The sequence below is a fragment of the Typopeltis vanoorti genome, chromosome 25, assembly GCF_054136105.1.
Source record: "Typopeltis vanoorti isolate ZY-2024b chromosome 25, IOZ_Tvanoo_1.0, whole genome shotgun sequence".
Classification (NCBI taxonomy): domain Eukaryota; kingdom Metazoa; phylum Arthropoda; class Arachnida; order Uropygi; family Thelyphonidae; genus Typopeltis; species Typopeltis vanoorti.
This window is the reverse complement of record NC_143573.1, coordinates 80741043-80755341: the sequence shown is the minus strand read 5'-3', so window position 1 is coordinate 80755341 and position 14299 is coordinate 80741043. Positions and strand designations below refer to the sequence as shown.

General features: G+C 37.0%; 1 protein-coding gene across 8 annotated transcripts in view; it reads right to left on the bottom strand.

The window, feature by feature from the left end:
* The window catches only part of LOC150092876 (single-stranded DNA-binding protein 3-like), an 846537-nt gene that overhangs the window by 427733 nt on the left and 404505 nt on the right, over positions 1-14299 (bottom strand). For all 8 annotated transcript variants that reach the window (XR_016550498.1, XM_090414347.1, XM_090414349.1 and 5 more), the window contains one exon: positions 326-402. Coding sequence is in view for 7 of the 8 variants with exons in the window: in XM_090414347.1 (XP_090270473.1) it covers positions 326-402 (77 nt within the window). In the remaining variant the exon portion in view is untranslated. The remainder of the gene's footprint in view (positions 1-325; positions 403-14299) is intronic.

Genomic DNA, 14299 nt, shown 5'->3' with positions numbered 1-14299 from the left:
GTCAGAAAAAACAAATATTGTTATTCTTTACCAAAGTAACAACAAATAAGTTTTGCATGTGAAGGAACACATCTAATTAATATACAAAAAAAGAAAAACTTTTTTGGACATTTTAAACAAGCAGATTAAAAGGAACAACAATGTACTATCTGAATAAACTATGTAAAAACATTATATATATATATATATACACACACACACACACACACACACACACACTAGTTAAAAACAAGATCTCTGTTCAAAAAGTTTTGTGCAGTCAAAATGACTCATGCTGCTATCACTAATTTGCTTTATGTATCTTAAAAAATTAAAATAAACTTACACCTGGATTCATGGGACCTAAGGGTTGTCCACGAGGAGGATTCATACGAGGATTAATAGGCGTCATACCTGGAGGACCTAAAAAATTTAGATGAGAGTATTTCAGTAAACAGGAAGGATATAATGCATAATACACTGAAAGTTGAAACCACATTCATATTTCATAGTTATTCAAATTACTTATGATGGAATTTTCTGGAAGAGTAACTATGTGCATTAAGGAATGGAATTAATCATTTAATAAGCTAAATATTTATCTAACAAAATCTAGCTAGTTATTCTAGTAGAGAGAGAAAATGAATCCTAAGGTAAAATGAAACAAAACAAGTCATGAACTGGACAGTGGAGGAAAACTAGTTTTGATTCGTGTAGCAATTTTTCATAATTATTTTTCTGAGCTAAAGAGAGGATGATGCAGTGTGCCACAATTTGTTTTTGAATCAAACCATCAGCGATTTTGCAATTTCACAACCTCTGTAGAAAATGAGCTGATTTAATGATTTGCAGTATGATTTGTTCTGTAACTTAGCTTTCCTTCATTTGATGACACAATCTCCACTTCTCAGTTATCCATATTTGAATGGGTGCATGTGTAGTATTATTGCATCCACTTCACTAATGATATACAGGAAAGATCTATTGCAATTTAAATTCTCTTAACTACTGCTCAATCAGACTCTTCTAACTAATAATACAAAAAATGGTGTAAAGGATAACAGTTGGGTCTCTGTGTGTTGCATGCAGGTGACTGCTCATGGCTATATAAATATAAGCAAACTTTTTATGGCTACCTAAAAGAGGACTTATGGATTTGCTTAGAATTCTTCAGTCTGTTAAGAACTATTGTTGTACTTTCATTTGGTGTTCAGAAAGAAAATCAAGAGAATGCTTAAGGGTAAAAGCCAGATAACTGGAAGGAGACCATATCATCTGCCAGCCTGGCTGGCCGAGTGGTTAGTGTATCCACTCTCCAGCCAAACGGCTGTGGGTTTGAATCCAGCTGTGGACATGGATTCAAACCCACAGTTTGGCTGGAGAGTGTTTGTGATTGTCCATGGAAATACTAGTGATGGTGGGTGGCGGTATATAACGTTGGTATAGTTGCGGTCAGTTGGTGGATTGAGTGGCGGAGACAAAGTTGTAGAGCAGGTGCCCTCCCTCGATGAGTCTTTGGACTCCCTGGAGGTGTCTAATAATAATAATCTTAACAGAATGCGGAGAATTGACTGAGGCTTCTGACCTAATGTCCAATCCTCACCTTCAAGTGGTACACCCTCTTAGTAGGTATCCACCAGGTACTGAATGAATGAGGATGGGCTGGCATTCATGACTACTGGGCCATCACCTGGCTAAACAAGGATCCTAATGTTTTCATAAGGAAACCAGGACAAACAATGAAAAGTCAGCTACAGAAAAAAATGCAAACTCAACATCAGAAGAAATCAAGAAAAAAATTATAAGTACATCCTGCACTTATTATTTAGCAACCTTTGGTAGAGCAAACAATAGCAATAATTTATTTGCACCTATGGTCCCACAGAAGGTTCTTCTAAGGAAGAAGTGGAGCAATTTTTTTGAATCATTAGAACAGGCAGTAGATATTAAGAAAATGGAAAAAGTGGTTCTTGTTGGAGATTTAAAGGGCAAATTAGAAAATGAATCCCACCTGCCATATAGAAAAGTTCTGGAAAAATCTGGAGAAAAAGGCACAGCTAATAATAATGAAAGTACCTGCAAGTTTTCTGCTCAGAATAAGGGCTAATCATCATTAACACCATATTCTAACATAAAGATGTGCACAAGTGCATGTAGAGAGAAGACACAAGAAATAAAAATATCCACATTGAGAGGTTATTTTTCACTTGGTTAGACTATAATAATTTTAGTTTAATCCTTTATCCAAGTGTGTGCAAACAAATTTTGCACCTGAAAGTATCTTCAGGACTGAGCTAAGGTGGTGCAACACCAAGGCATTTTGCCTTGGTGTTGCACCACCTTAGCTCAGTCATGAAGATACTTTCAGGCACAAACTTTGTTTGCACACACTTGAATAAAGGATTAAACTAAATTTATTATAGCTGACCAAGTGAAAAATAAACTATCAACATCTTTCTCTGAATCCAGAGTAATTTAATAATAAGGTTGTACACCTTTTTGGCAACTCCTATAAGTAGGGATGACCTCTCATTGCTTCTGCTTTAGTGTCTCCACTACTGGGCCTAGCTCCCAGTGACGAGACCTCAATAAAGGTCGAAACCAGTATGGGTAGTGGCCCTAACTATTCATGGAATCACCTCAGCCCTAAGAAACTCTCCAAACCTCAACAAATTTGGTTGTATGAGACTGCCCCCGTTGGTTATGATTTAGAAATGCATAACCAACGTATAAGCTTGTCTATGAGAATTACCAAAGATGATAATGTTGACACAAAAGCTGAAGATATCCTATTATCTGGAGTAATTACTTTGAAAGGCTGTTAAACAAAACAAGCAGTGACAGAACAGTATTAGAAAAATTTCAAGAGGAATGCAAACAACAGTACATATCAATACCATATCAATATGGGAGGTATAAAAGTTTTGCATTAGCTATACTGCATAATTCAGAGAGTGGTCGGAGCAATTTCTTTACTAAGTGTTCTAGGTAATATTTATGCAAGCATTCTTGAGAAGAGGCTGAAAAAAAAATGTGGCAGAGAAATTTGGAGAAGAACCATTGGGGTTGTCAAGGACAGATTATAAACTTCATGAAAAATATCTAAGAAACCACAGGAATATAACTAGGATCTGTACCTAGGTTTTGTAGATCTGGAAAAGGCACACAACAAAGTTCCCAGAGAAAAGAGTTTCGAAATAGTACAAATTTGGGTAAATCAAACATTATTATTAAATACATAGTCTATATTCAAGTTGTAAGTCAGAAGTTCGAACTGTAGGAAATACAAGAAGATGATTTGATGCAAAATCATGTGTAAGACAAGGATGCACATCATCTCCACAGATCACATAATGAGCGAAAGTGGCATTAAATATGTCAAAGATAGATCTTTGCTTAATACAGATGACGTTATAATCCTGAACACAACCATGTACAGTCTCCAGGTTTGTTTAACTAAACTGAATAACAGCTGTTATAAATTTGGTAAGAAAATCGCCAAAAGCACAAAAATGGGCAGGAACACAGAAAGGTTCTGCTGTATGGAGAAGCTGTTGAAGAAATACAGTTTCTAGTGAAGATATTAAATTAAATTTGAAAATTAACAATTCTGTTGTCAATTTTCAAATCTCTCTGTTGTAAAGAAAGCATGATGGGGAGCCATTGAAATACATTTATATGAAACAAGAGAGAAATTAGCTAAAATAATAAATAAGCAGCATATAAGACAGTTACAGATCTGTAAGTTGAGTTAGAAAACTTGATCAAAGATTAGAGACAACAGATATGGTAGTTCTGAGAAAAATCAGGAGTGTAAACAGATAGCATCAATAACAGAATTGAATTAATAATGAAGAAATTAGGAGAAACCTAACATTGTTAAAATTCAAGAATATGTGAGCAGGGCTAATGTCAGGTAGTACTGGTTCACTTGAACAGAATAGGAAAAGAGTGGTTAGTAAAACATGTTTGATGCTAGATGGCAGGAAAAGGCCCAGAAGAATACTAAGATTTAAGTGGATTGATTCAGTCAGAAGTGAAAGACTGAAATGTGAGATACAACAATATCTGAGTGCTGACAACTGGTAGACTAATTTGGAGGAAAACTGTTAATAGGAGGTTAATGATAATGTAAACAGGCCTGTGTAGCTCAGTGTTGTATGTATCCACGGCTCTAGGCTGCTCAAAGTAAGACTTAAGTTCAATTCTGGAACTTTTCCTCAGCCTTTATTCAACTGGTCGGTGAGTCAGTTGATCTCTCATGCAGACAAGCAGTTTTTTTCCTCGCAGAAATGCAGATTTTGTCCTGTGAACTCAAGAAAATTGACCACAGAATGCACTTTTCAGGCAATAGCATATTGTGTTAGAGACCACAAGATTGTGGCTTTTGTTTCCTGTCTATTCACTGAATGCTGCTTAAAATTAGTGATAGTTTTAGGCTAGTTATCTCTGATTGGCTACTGGTGGAGAATGAACTGGCTATTGTCTCCAAAAGTTAGACAGGGATAAAACAGCCTTGCATACTCCCTATAAGAGAACGAAAGGTATCAGCAGATTTTTTTTTAAAAAAATAATGAAAAAATGATGCAGAGTTGTAATACTAGCCTGTACACCTCAAGATTGTGGCTTTTGTTTCCTGTCTATTCACTGAATGCTGCTTAAAATTAGTGATAGTTTTAGGCTAGTTATCTCTGATTGGCTACTGGTGGAGAATGAACTGGCTATTGTCTCCAAAAGTTAGACAGGGATAAAACAGCCTTGCATACTCCCTATAAGAGAACGAAAGGTATCAGCAGATTTTTTTTAAAAAAAATAATGAAAAAATGATGCAGAGTTGTAATACTAGCCTGTACACCTCTCCCCCTTGAGGGTACATATCAGAAAATGTACGTTCAGACAAATTGGTTGGGTAAGTTAATATGATCTGCTGCTGATTCCAAAGAGTAATGCCTAGTTTCTCTTCGATTAATTTAAGAACCATAGAAAAGTTCTTAAATGTTGCAAATCCTCCGTAGTGCAATTGGAAGAACAACGGTACATTGCGCCCTTCAATTGGAATAGGCCTAAGTTCGATTCTCGTCACGACGGGAGGAATCTTTATCTGGACAATTTCAATCGAAGGCGAGTTAGCCGATCTCATACGGAGGTAGCAGGGCTTTTTCTCCCGGAAACTCTGGTTTGTCATCCCGCATACAGACAAATCGGCCCTTCAGAACACATGCAATTTACAGACAAAAAATACCAGTTGTAGTGGTGGTAGTAGTGGAGGTGGGCGGTAGATGGCACTGATGGAGAGATTCGTAGTAGAGGTTCAGTGTAGTGGTTGAGACAGTTGTAGATGTCCTCCCGCGATGAGTCTTCAGACTCCTTGGAGGTATCAGGAATAATAATAATAATAATAAAAATCCTAACTCCAATAATATTATTCCCAATTCATTAACTTTAAAAAAAAAATTTTTTTAAATATTCAAACTCAAAGTGCAAAAGACATCTGTAATAGACCTAGCCGGGAAATATACTCAATGAATGCATATACATTGAGTATATATACACGTGGTCATGTTTTAGGCCAATTAAATAATTGAAAGCTCTCAATCTCTGGAAAATATCACAAATTAGAATGTTGAAAGCAAGGCAAACTGTAATAATAGCAGAATTGACCTCACAAACAAGAACAACTGATTTAAAAAAATAAAACATTCAAAGATTAAGCAGCAGCATATGGAATATGAGTCACCTTCATTTGGCAAAATTAACAAATCACAATGATAGAGAGAGAGAGGAAAAACATTCTTATCAAAGAAATAAACAACCAGACCATGTAACATAGCAAAGAAATATTAGCAAAAAAATCACTTAACAGAATAATTATCTATACATTCTCCTTTTGAATAAAGAGAATGCAATGGCAATCTTTGATTCAGAGAACGGTAACTATAAAATAAAGTAATTACTACAGATACATGTGAAACTACAGAGATTCTATATAAGATCTCCGAAACTACCTTAATCTACTCAAGACAATCAGAATTTATGGTTTGCATGCGATGTTCAAAATTCTTGAAGAAAACACCCCACTGATGTGAAGTGTCAAAAGATTGACATTGCTTGACTACATGTAATAAAAATATTGAACATTTTGTACACATAGAAAGAGACATCCATCAAAGAAAGTCAGGTTCTCCAGCAGAGTCCATAAATCCCACACCAGCTCTCATACCTTCCTCTTCAATCCATCTGCAGTAGATGCGCTCACCATTTTAACAAGTAAACTATTCAACTCACTTATGGCTCTGTAAAGAAAAAGTTTAGTTCTCAGCTTTCTTAACTGTACAGAAGCTTCCAAGCCTCTTGTGCACTGCTGATATCTTTCCCATTCAGTAAATTATACCACTGGACCGAACATAATATTCTTCTGAGTTTGTCATACTTTCCAACTTTGTTACCAATGAAGGCAAAACAGTCACATCCTTCACTGATACCCCTTCTAATGCTATGAACAAATCTTACTGATTTGACCACAAGTTCCTTCTTTCACATGCTGCATGAGAAGATTCTCACAACGGTTCTATAAATTCTCCTTCATTCCTAATATGAGCTTCCTATGCTATCCAATCAGAGCTTGGATAATTTAAGTCACCCTGATTACTTGTTTAGTAACTTTCATTTAGTGATGCACTTCATAAATGTCAAATCTGAAATGAATGTCAAATCTGTAGCAATCTATTAGTCTCCACCTCACACTAGATAAGCTCAAAATCACTGCTACATAGATCATCACTATTTTCTGAGTTTATCCTAAACCAGGAAATTATCAAAACTTTTAAACATTATTGCTCTTTCTACAAACATTCCCAGAGACAATGATAAACAATATTGGAAGATGAATTTTCCAGTAACATCGTGTCACTCCTAAAGCACATGGTATCTTTACATAAGTAATAAATATCTATCAACAAATAAAACTGAAGTCTAGCAACAGGGAGCTCTATTTCTCTGGTGCTTGCTAACATCTATACTGAAACATTTAATCAGCACTAAGCACTTATTCTATACAACTAAGGCTCTTGAAATGCATTGCATTTTCTAAATATGGAATTACAGTTAAAACTTTCTTCAGGAGTCTGAATAACCCACATCCAAAAACTGAATTTACAGGAGAACTGGAAACAAACCACAGTATGTAAATATTTACATACTCAGTGCCATCATTATCAACTTCAAAAAGCTAATCAATATTAGAAGCCTGAGCCTGTAGTCTAATTAATGATAAATGAAGAGTTACCTAAAGAACTCTGATTCCTTGCTAATGAATTCTAGAAGCATGACTATGGTAAACAAACTAAAGGGACTACTACAAGATTATTTCATTCATAGTCAAAATTCAAAATCAAAAAAATGTAAATGGGAAAAAAAAACTGATAACAGCGAGATAAAAGATCACCTCTCCTATATATCAGTTCTGATACAAATAAGCATAGAATCTTCAGGAATTACAAAATCAAAAGTACATCTGCACCAATAAATTATAACTCTTTCTTTCATCAATGAAACCAAGCACACTAACCTTAAGTTTCAAGACTTCAAAGCATTTACCACCTTTTATGTATGCAGCATATTATAATACCAACATTCATAGACTTTAAGAAGGCATTTGACTCGGCAGAACACAAGCCACTGTTCTTGGGACTTCAAAACCAACATATAGAAAATAAATATATCAAAATATTAAAAAATATTTATAATAGTGGCACGGCAGAAATCAAACTTGAGACAACAGGAGGAAGACCTACCAATCAGCCTAAAATGCAAACTTCATAATATGATCACACTACCCATTCTAACCTATGTATTCAAACATTCATATTCAAACATGGTCACTAACAACTAAACAAGCAACCAAACTAAGAACATGCCAAAGAGCAATGGAAAGAAGTATGATAAACATCAAAAGGATAGAAAAAAATAAGAGCCTTAGAAATAAGACAGAAAACAAAAGTCACTGATGTCATAAGAACAGCAAAATCCTGCCCATTTCCATTCTTAAATGGAAATGGGAAGGACATTTGATGAGAAAACAAGATGATACAGTGGATAAATTCACCTCTTTCTGGATACCTAGAGAGGGAAAGAGAAGTTGAGGTAGACAGAAAACCAGATGGAGAGATGAACTTATTCTAACAGCAAAACCAACCTGGTCGAGAACAGCTCAAAATAGAGCCGAATGGAATAACATGGGAGAGGCCTTAGCCAACAGCAGTGTTATTCTACAGGCTGAACAACAACAACATAATATCAACAAACAAACAAAAATAAATCCACAGCAGCACATAGAGACATCACATACAGGAAACTTGGTGCCTCAGCTTCTGCCAGATATCTTCTGTAGATCTAAATATTAACTAGTCTAATGAATAAAGTAAGTAGAATGGCAGAAATTATGCTCCGTTCTAGCTATCTCAAAGTAAAAACCTTAGTTGGAACCCATCAGACCGTTACTAAACTAATACATAAGCAAGACTTCCACAAGTTTCATACTACCAGATATTTATAAACTCAGTTCCATGATTACCAACTTCAAAAACATATCAGCATTAGGAGCACAAGACTTACATTTAAGTTTAGAATGGTAATCCTTTCTTGCAGTAATATTTGGATTATTTATCAGCTCCATTATAAATCTGTATTTCTTTGAATCTTTTCTATTCTATATATCAATAATTCATTTAAATGCTTTGAGATAAGGAGGAAATCTAGTAGCACTATTTAACCAAGAAATTAATTCTTTCGTAGTTCCTCTTGCAGATAAAGGATTAAAAAATTTCAAAACAGCTTCGCAAGTACAAGTTTCAAAATCATGTGCACTGCCTTATTAATCTTCTTCTTTGAGTGCCATCTCCTATCGGAGGTCAATGACCACCTTGGCAAATTTTGAGCAATTCTCAGCTACTCTGAGCAGTCTCTCAGAGTTCATACCAGTCCACTGTCTGATGTCTGCCAGCCAAGATTTTCTTCGTCTTCCTTGTCCTCTTCTTCCATTTATCTTCCCTTTTATAATCAGTTGAAGTATCATATATTTTTCGTTACAAAGTAGGTGACCAAGGTATGCAGTTTTCCTTCTTTTTATGGTATCTAAAAGTTCATGTGCTTTCCATATTTGTTCCAGTACTTCCTGATTGGACGTTTTTGCTGTCCATGGGATTTTTAACATTCGTCTGTATAACCACATCTCAAAGGCTTCAAGTCATTTTAATGATGTTGTTTTTAAGGTCCAAGTTTCTGCACCGTAGAGTACAGTACAGACCATACATAGCATTTAACCATGCGTACTCTAAGTTTAAACTGCGATTACACAGTGTTGATTTCATTAAGAGAAAATTTTTTCTTGCCATTTCAATTCTAACTTTTATTTCCATTTCTGGATTGTAATCTTCATTTAACCAGCATCCGAGATATTTAAACTTTGCCACTCTTTCTATTTGTTTCCTATTTAAAGAAAGGGCTAAATTAAGAATTGGTTTCTTACTTATGACCATGAAATTAGTTTTGGTGATATTTATTTTTAATCCCATTTTTTCACTCTCTTCATTAGTTCCAAAAGATTTTGAAGATCCTGAATATTGTCAGCCAGAAGAGCTGTATCATCGGCATATCAGATGTTACTGATGATTTCACCATTTACACTAATCCCTTCCTTTCTTCCTTCCAAGACTTTTTGAAATATGGCTTCTGAGTAGATGTTAAAAAGAAGAGGTGACAGCACACATCCTTGCCTTACTCCTCGTTTGATGTTAATCGAGTCTGTAATAATGTCATCAACTTGAACAGATGCCTTTTGGTTCCAATATAAGTTTTCAATGATCCTGATGTCTTTACCATCTAATCCAATTCTTTTTAATAGTACAATCATTTTAGCATGTTGGACTTTGTCAAATGACTTCTCGAAGTCAATGACGCAATATTACCTTGTTTTGATCAATACATTTTTGAAATAAGATCTGAGAACAGAAAAGGGCCTCTCTTGTTCCCAAGCCATTTCTAAAGCCGAAGTGGGAATCACTGATAGTGTCTTCACATTTTCTGTATATTCTTTTTGAATTATTTTCAGAAACATTTTGAGAACGTGACTCATTAGGCTGATCATTCTATAGTCATTACAAGTTTTCACATATACTTTTTTTAGGTACCATGATGAAGGTCGACTGTAACCAGTCTTGAGGTATTATGCCTGTATCGTAGATCTTATTAAATAGCTTTACGAATATGGTAATGTTGTCACCTTCTAATAACTTTACTATTTCTGCTGGTATTCTATCCGGTCCTAGGGCTTTACCATTTTTAGCTGAGTTTAGTGCACATTCTACCTCTGATCTTAGAATGCATGGGCCTTCCATATGTTCATAAGTATTATCTAGGTTCTGACTGTTATCAGTAAAGAGTTCTATATATTTCACCCATTCTTGTATTTTGTCATCCCTTTTGGATATAATTTTTCCCGTCTTGTCTTTTGCCTTATTAATAAACTGGAAAAACAACTCAACTTTCTTATTAAGACTGTCCTACAAACTTAATATCTCCCACCTTCACATCCCAGCCATCTGGATAAACCATTAACAAGCAAGAGAAAGCGAAGAACATAAAATCAAAACATTGTTTACTTCATTTAGTTATTATTTTAATGTGGTTCCCATTCATGAAACGTTGTAAGCCTATAGTTTATCATTATTATTATTATTCAGGCCTCCATGGAGTCAAAAGACTAATCGTGGGAGGTTCTTTCTAAGAAACACAAGTCTATCAAAACTCATCGAGGGAGGTTCCTCCTAGGAAACACAAAGTCAATCATACCACTCCTTAAACGCATTGACCATTCTTGCTCTCACCACTCTATCAGGCAATGCATTCCATGGTTCAACCACCCTACATGCAAAGAAACCACTCCTCACCCTCTTTCTCCCAGTTTCCTTTCGTAACTTCCAAGGATGGCCCCTTGTCATAACTCATTCCCGCTGTTCAACCAAACGAAACAACTCCCCAGTGTCAACCCTGTAACCACCTCTCAACAGTTTAAAAGTCTCAATCATATCACCTCTCCTTCTTCTATCCACCAACTCTGCTGTTCACACTCTCCCTCAGCCGATCCTCATAACTAACATTGCACAGTCCTGATACCATCTTTGTTATCCGCCTTTGTACCATTTCCACTGTTAATTTATCCCCTTCAAATCCTGGGGACCAGATCTGAGAACAACAGTCTAAGTGTGGTCTGATCAGAATCTTATACAACGGAATGATAACCCTTTTATCTCTGCAGGTAAGTGTCCTCATTATTGCAGCAACCCTGTGTTACATTCACTACCTTTCCAATATGTCCCCTAAATTTCAGGTTTCTATCAATCATCAACCCCAGATCTCTTGTCTCCCCTACTTCCTCCAGTTTAACAACTCCCATAGAGTATGCAGTGTCCCATCGATGTGTCCCAAACCTCAAGACCTTACATTTTGCTGCATTAAACTGATACCCCCCCCCCCATTCATTTGCCCATCTATCTAGCTTATTCAAATCCTCTTGCAGGGCTACTACATCTACACTATTACTAATAACCCTTCCCAGCTTTGCATTATCCACAAACAACTGAATATTCCCTTGCAATCCACTGACAATGTCATTGATATAAAGGTTAAACAATATAGGTCCTAGTATTGGTCCCTGTGGGATCCCACTTGTAACCCTCTGCTTCCTTGAAACTGCCCCACCATATACAACTCTCTGATACCTATCGGACAGCCAATCCTGAATCCAGTTCACTAATCTGACATCCAGACCCATGTGCTGCAACTTAAATATCAGCTTATCATGTGGCACCCTGTCAAATGCCTTTGCTGAGTCTAAGGAAATGGCAGTATATGCCTTTCCCTCATCTAATGCTCTTGTAACTTTATTATAAAAGACTAGCATATTGCTAAAATAAGAGTGCCTCCTTCACAAATCCATGTCGACTCTCACAGATAACATTACCCTCATCTGTCCAATGCTGTATATGGTCCTCACTACTTTCTCCAAGATCTTACTAACTACTGATGACACACAAACTGGCTTATAATTAGACACTTCCAGTCTGCTACCGCCCTTATGCAACGGCACTATCTTACCTTCCTTCCATTCCATGGGCACCTTTCTCGCAGTCAGACTTTCACTGAAAAGCCAGGTCAAAGGCCAGGAGTACTTGTACTGAAAGTACTCCTTTCCTTTTCAGTGAAAGTACTTTCACTGAAAAGCCAGGAGTACTCTGGATGTCAGTAAAGCTGACATCCAGAGTACTCAGTATTTGGAACACACTCTCTCCTCCAGCACCTCTAAACCTCGAACCTGCCCTATCCCTCTAGTATTCAAATCTACTCCTTCAGGATGAAATACTCCAATAAAGTGCTCATTGAATAATTCCACTATGTCTTCTGCATCAGTCACTCTATTCCCATTTTTATCCCACAATGTCATTCTTCCACAGTCACTTCTCCTCCTACTGGCCACATAGCCCAAAAATTCCCTAGGATTTTCCTTGGATCTAAGGGGAAAATCTTTTCTCATATTCCAGTTTTGCCTTCCTTACCATACTAGTCACTCTTCTGGCTGGTGTCTTATATTCTTAATGCATCTTCTCTTCACCTGTCTCCTTATATCTCTTCCATAGCATCTTTTCCGTATGCAGTTCCTGTTTAATATTGTTTGTCATCCACTTTACTCCAAATTGTGTCATCTTCTTCACTCATGGAATACAGCTTACCATTGCTGCTAACAAATATTCCTTCACAATTTCCCAAGCACCAATGATATCCTGGCCTTTCAATTCCTCCCTCCACAAAACGTCTGCAAGTTGACGTCTAAGACAAATATAATCACCTGCTTTATAATTCCACATAAGTTCCCGTCTCTTTGATACTCCTGCATGTCTATTCATTTTCCAAGTCAACACCATATGGTCACTCTCTCCAACTGGTGGGAGAGACGTCAAGTTATTATCAACTCTTCTGATGCTATAACCAAATCCAAAACTCTTGGACCTCTTGTTCCCTCTGTTACCTGTTGCCTAAGACATTTGTCCCTCAAGAATTCTAGAAATTCCATTCCCTTATTGCTACATGCATCTTCCTCTCCCCAATTTATACTGCTGTAGTTAAAATCTCACATAACAATCATTCTTTTTACACTTGCCATGCTCAACTGTCTCAACATCTCCTGGTCCCCACCCTCTGTGTTCCTTGGTCTGTAGCAATACCCCACTAAATATCCTGTCTTGCCCACCTCCACCTCATACCATATACTTTCAAAATCATTAGTGTCACAGCCTTCCAAAGGCTCCACTCTTAGAGGACATAGGTCGTCACTTATCACAAGCAGTACCCCACGAACACACTTTCCATTCCTATCCTGCTGAAAAATGCTGTACCATGCAACTTCTATTCCTGTTATTATATCCTCTTCTGTCAACCACTTCTTGGTGATCCCAATAATCTTTGGCCAGGCTGATGCTATCAGTGCCACCAATACTGTCAGTTAAGAGATAATTTAGAAATTCTGGTCTAGTGACTAAACAACGAGCATTTTCAAGTCCCTTCCAGCTCCAAATAAATAGGCTGGTAATATTGCAGTCAAAAAGGCATTTCATGAAAGGATGGTGTGAAAGCCATTACGATCAAACCCACAGCCTGTATGTGGAAGAGTATATATACTAAACAGTTGTAAAAATGAAATCTCTACTTCAGACCATTAACCCCAACTTAATTCTCTAACATATACCAGCGTTTATTAATCACACAGTGTGTCTGCGCAGTTGGCCTAGTGGCTTTGCGCTTCACATCCATATGCCTAGGGAAGGAGTGTCCCAGGTTCGATTCCCGTCAAAGACGTGAGGAACTTCCTCAGGCATAGCCAAGTTAGCCAGTCTTGGGCACGGGCAGTAGGGTTTTCCACCAGTTTATCTTGCATTTTTCATCCCGCAAGCAGGCAAACCGGCCCCGTGAACATACGCTTTTACAGCCAAAAAATATACCCCCCCCCCAGCAGCAGACTAGGCAACAGGTCGGTTGGGAGTGGTACTAAGAAGTGGTCGCATCTAAGTAACACGTGGACCATGCATAGGAAGCAGGGATAACGCATAGTGAAAGAAGATTAATGACACAGTGTGATTGCAATACTCCCCCCCCCCATCCCCTATACTTCCATAAGGTTTCTGACAAAAACTACTGAACTAACAATGCTATCTCAGAGACACAGAATACCACAGCAAAGTGGACTATGGCTTCATATGTCCACAGCCAA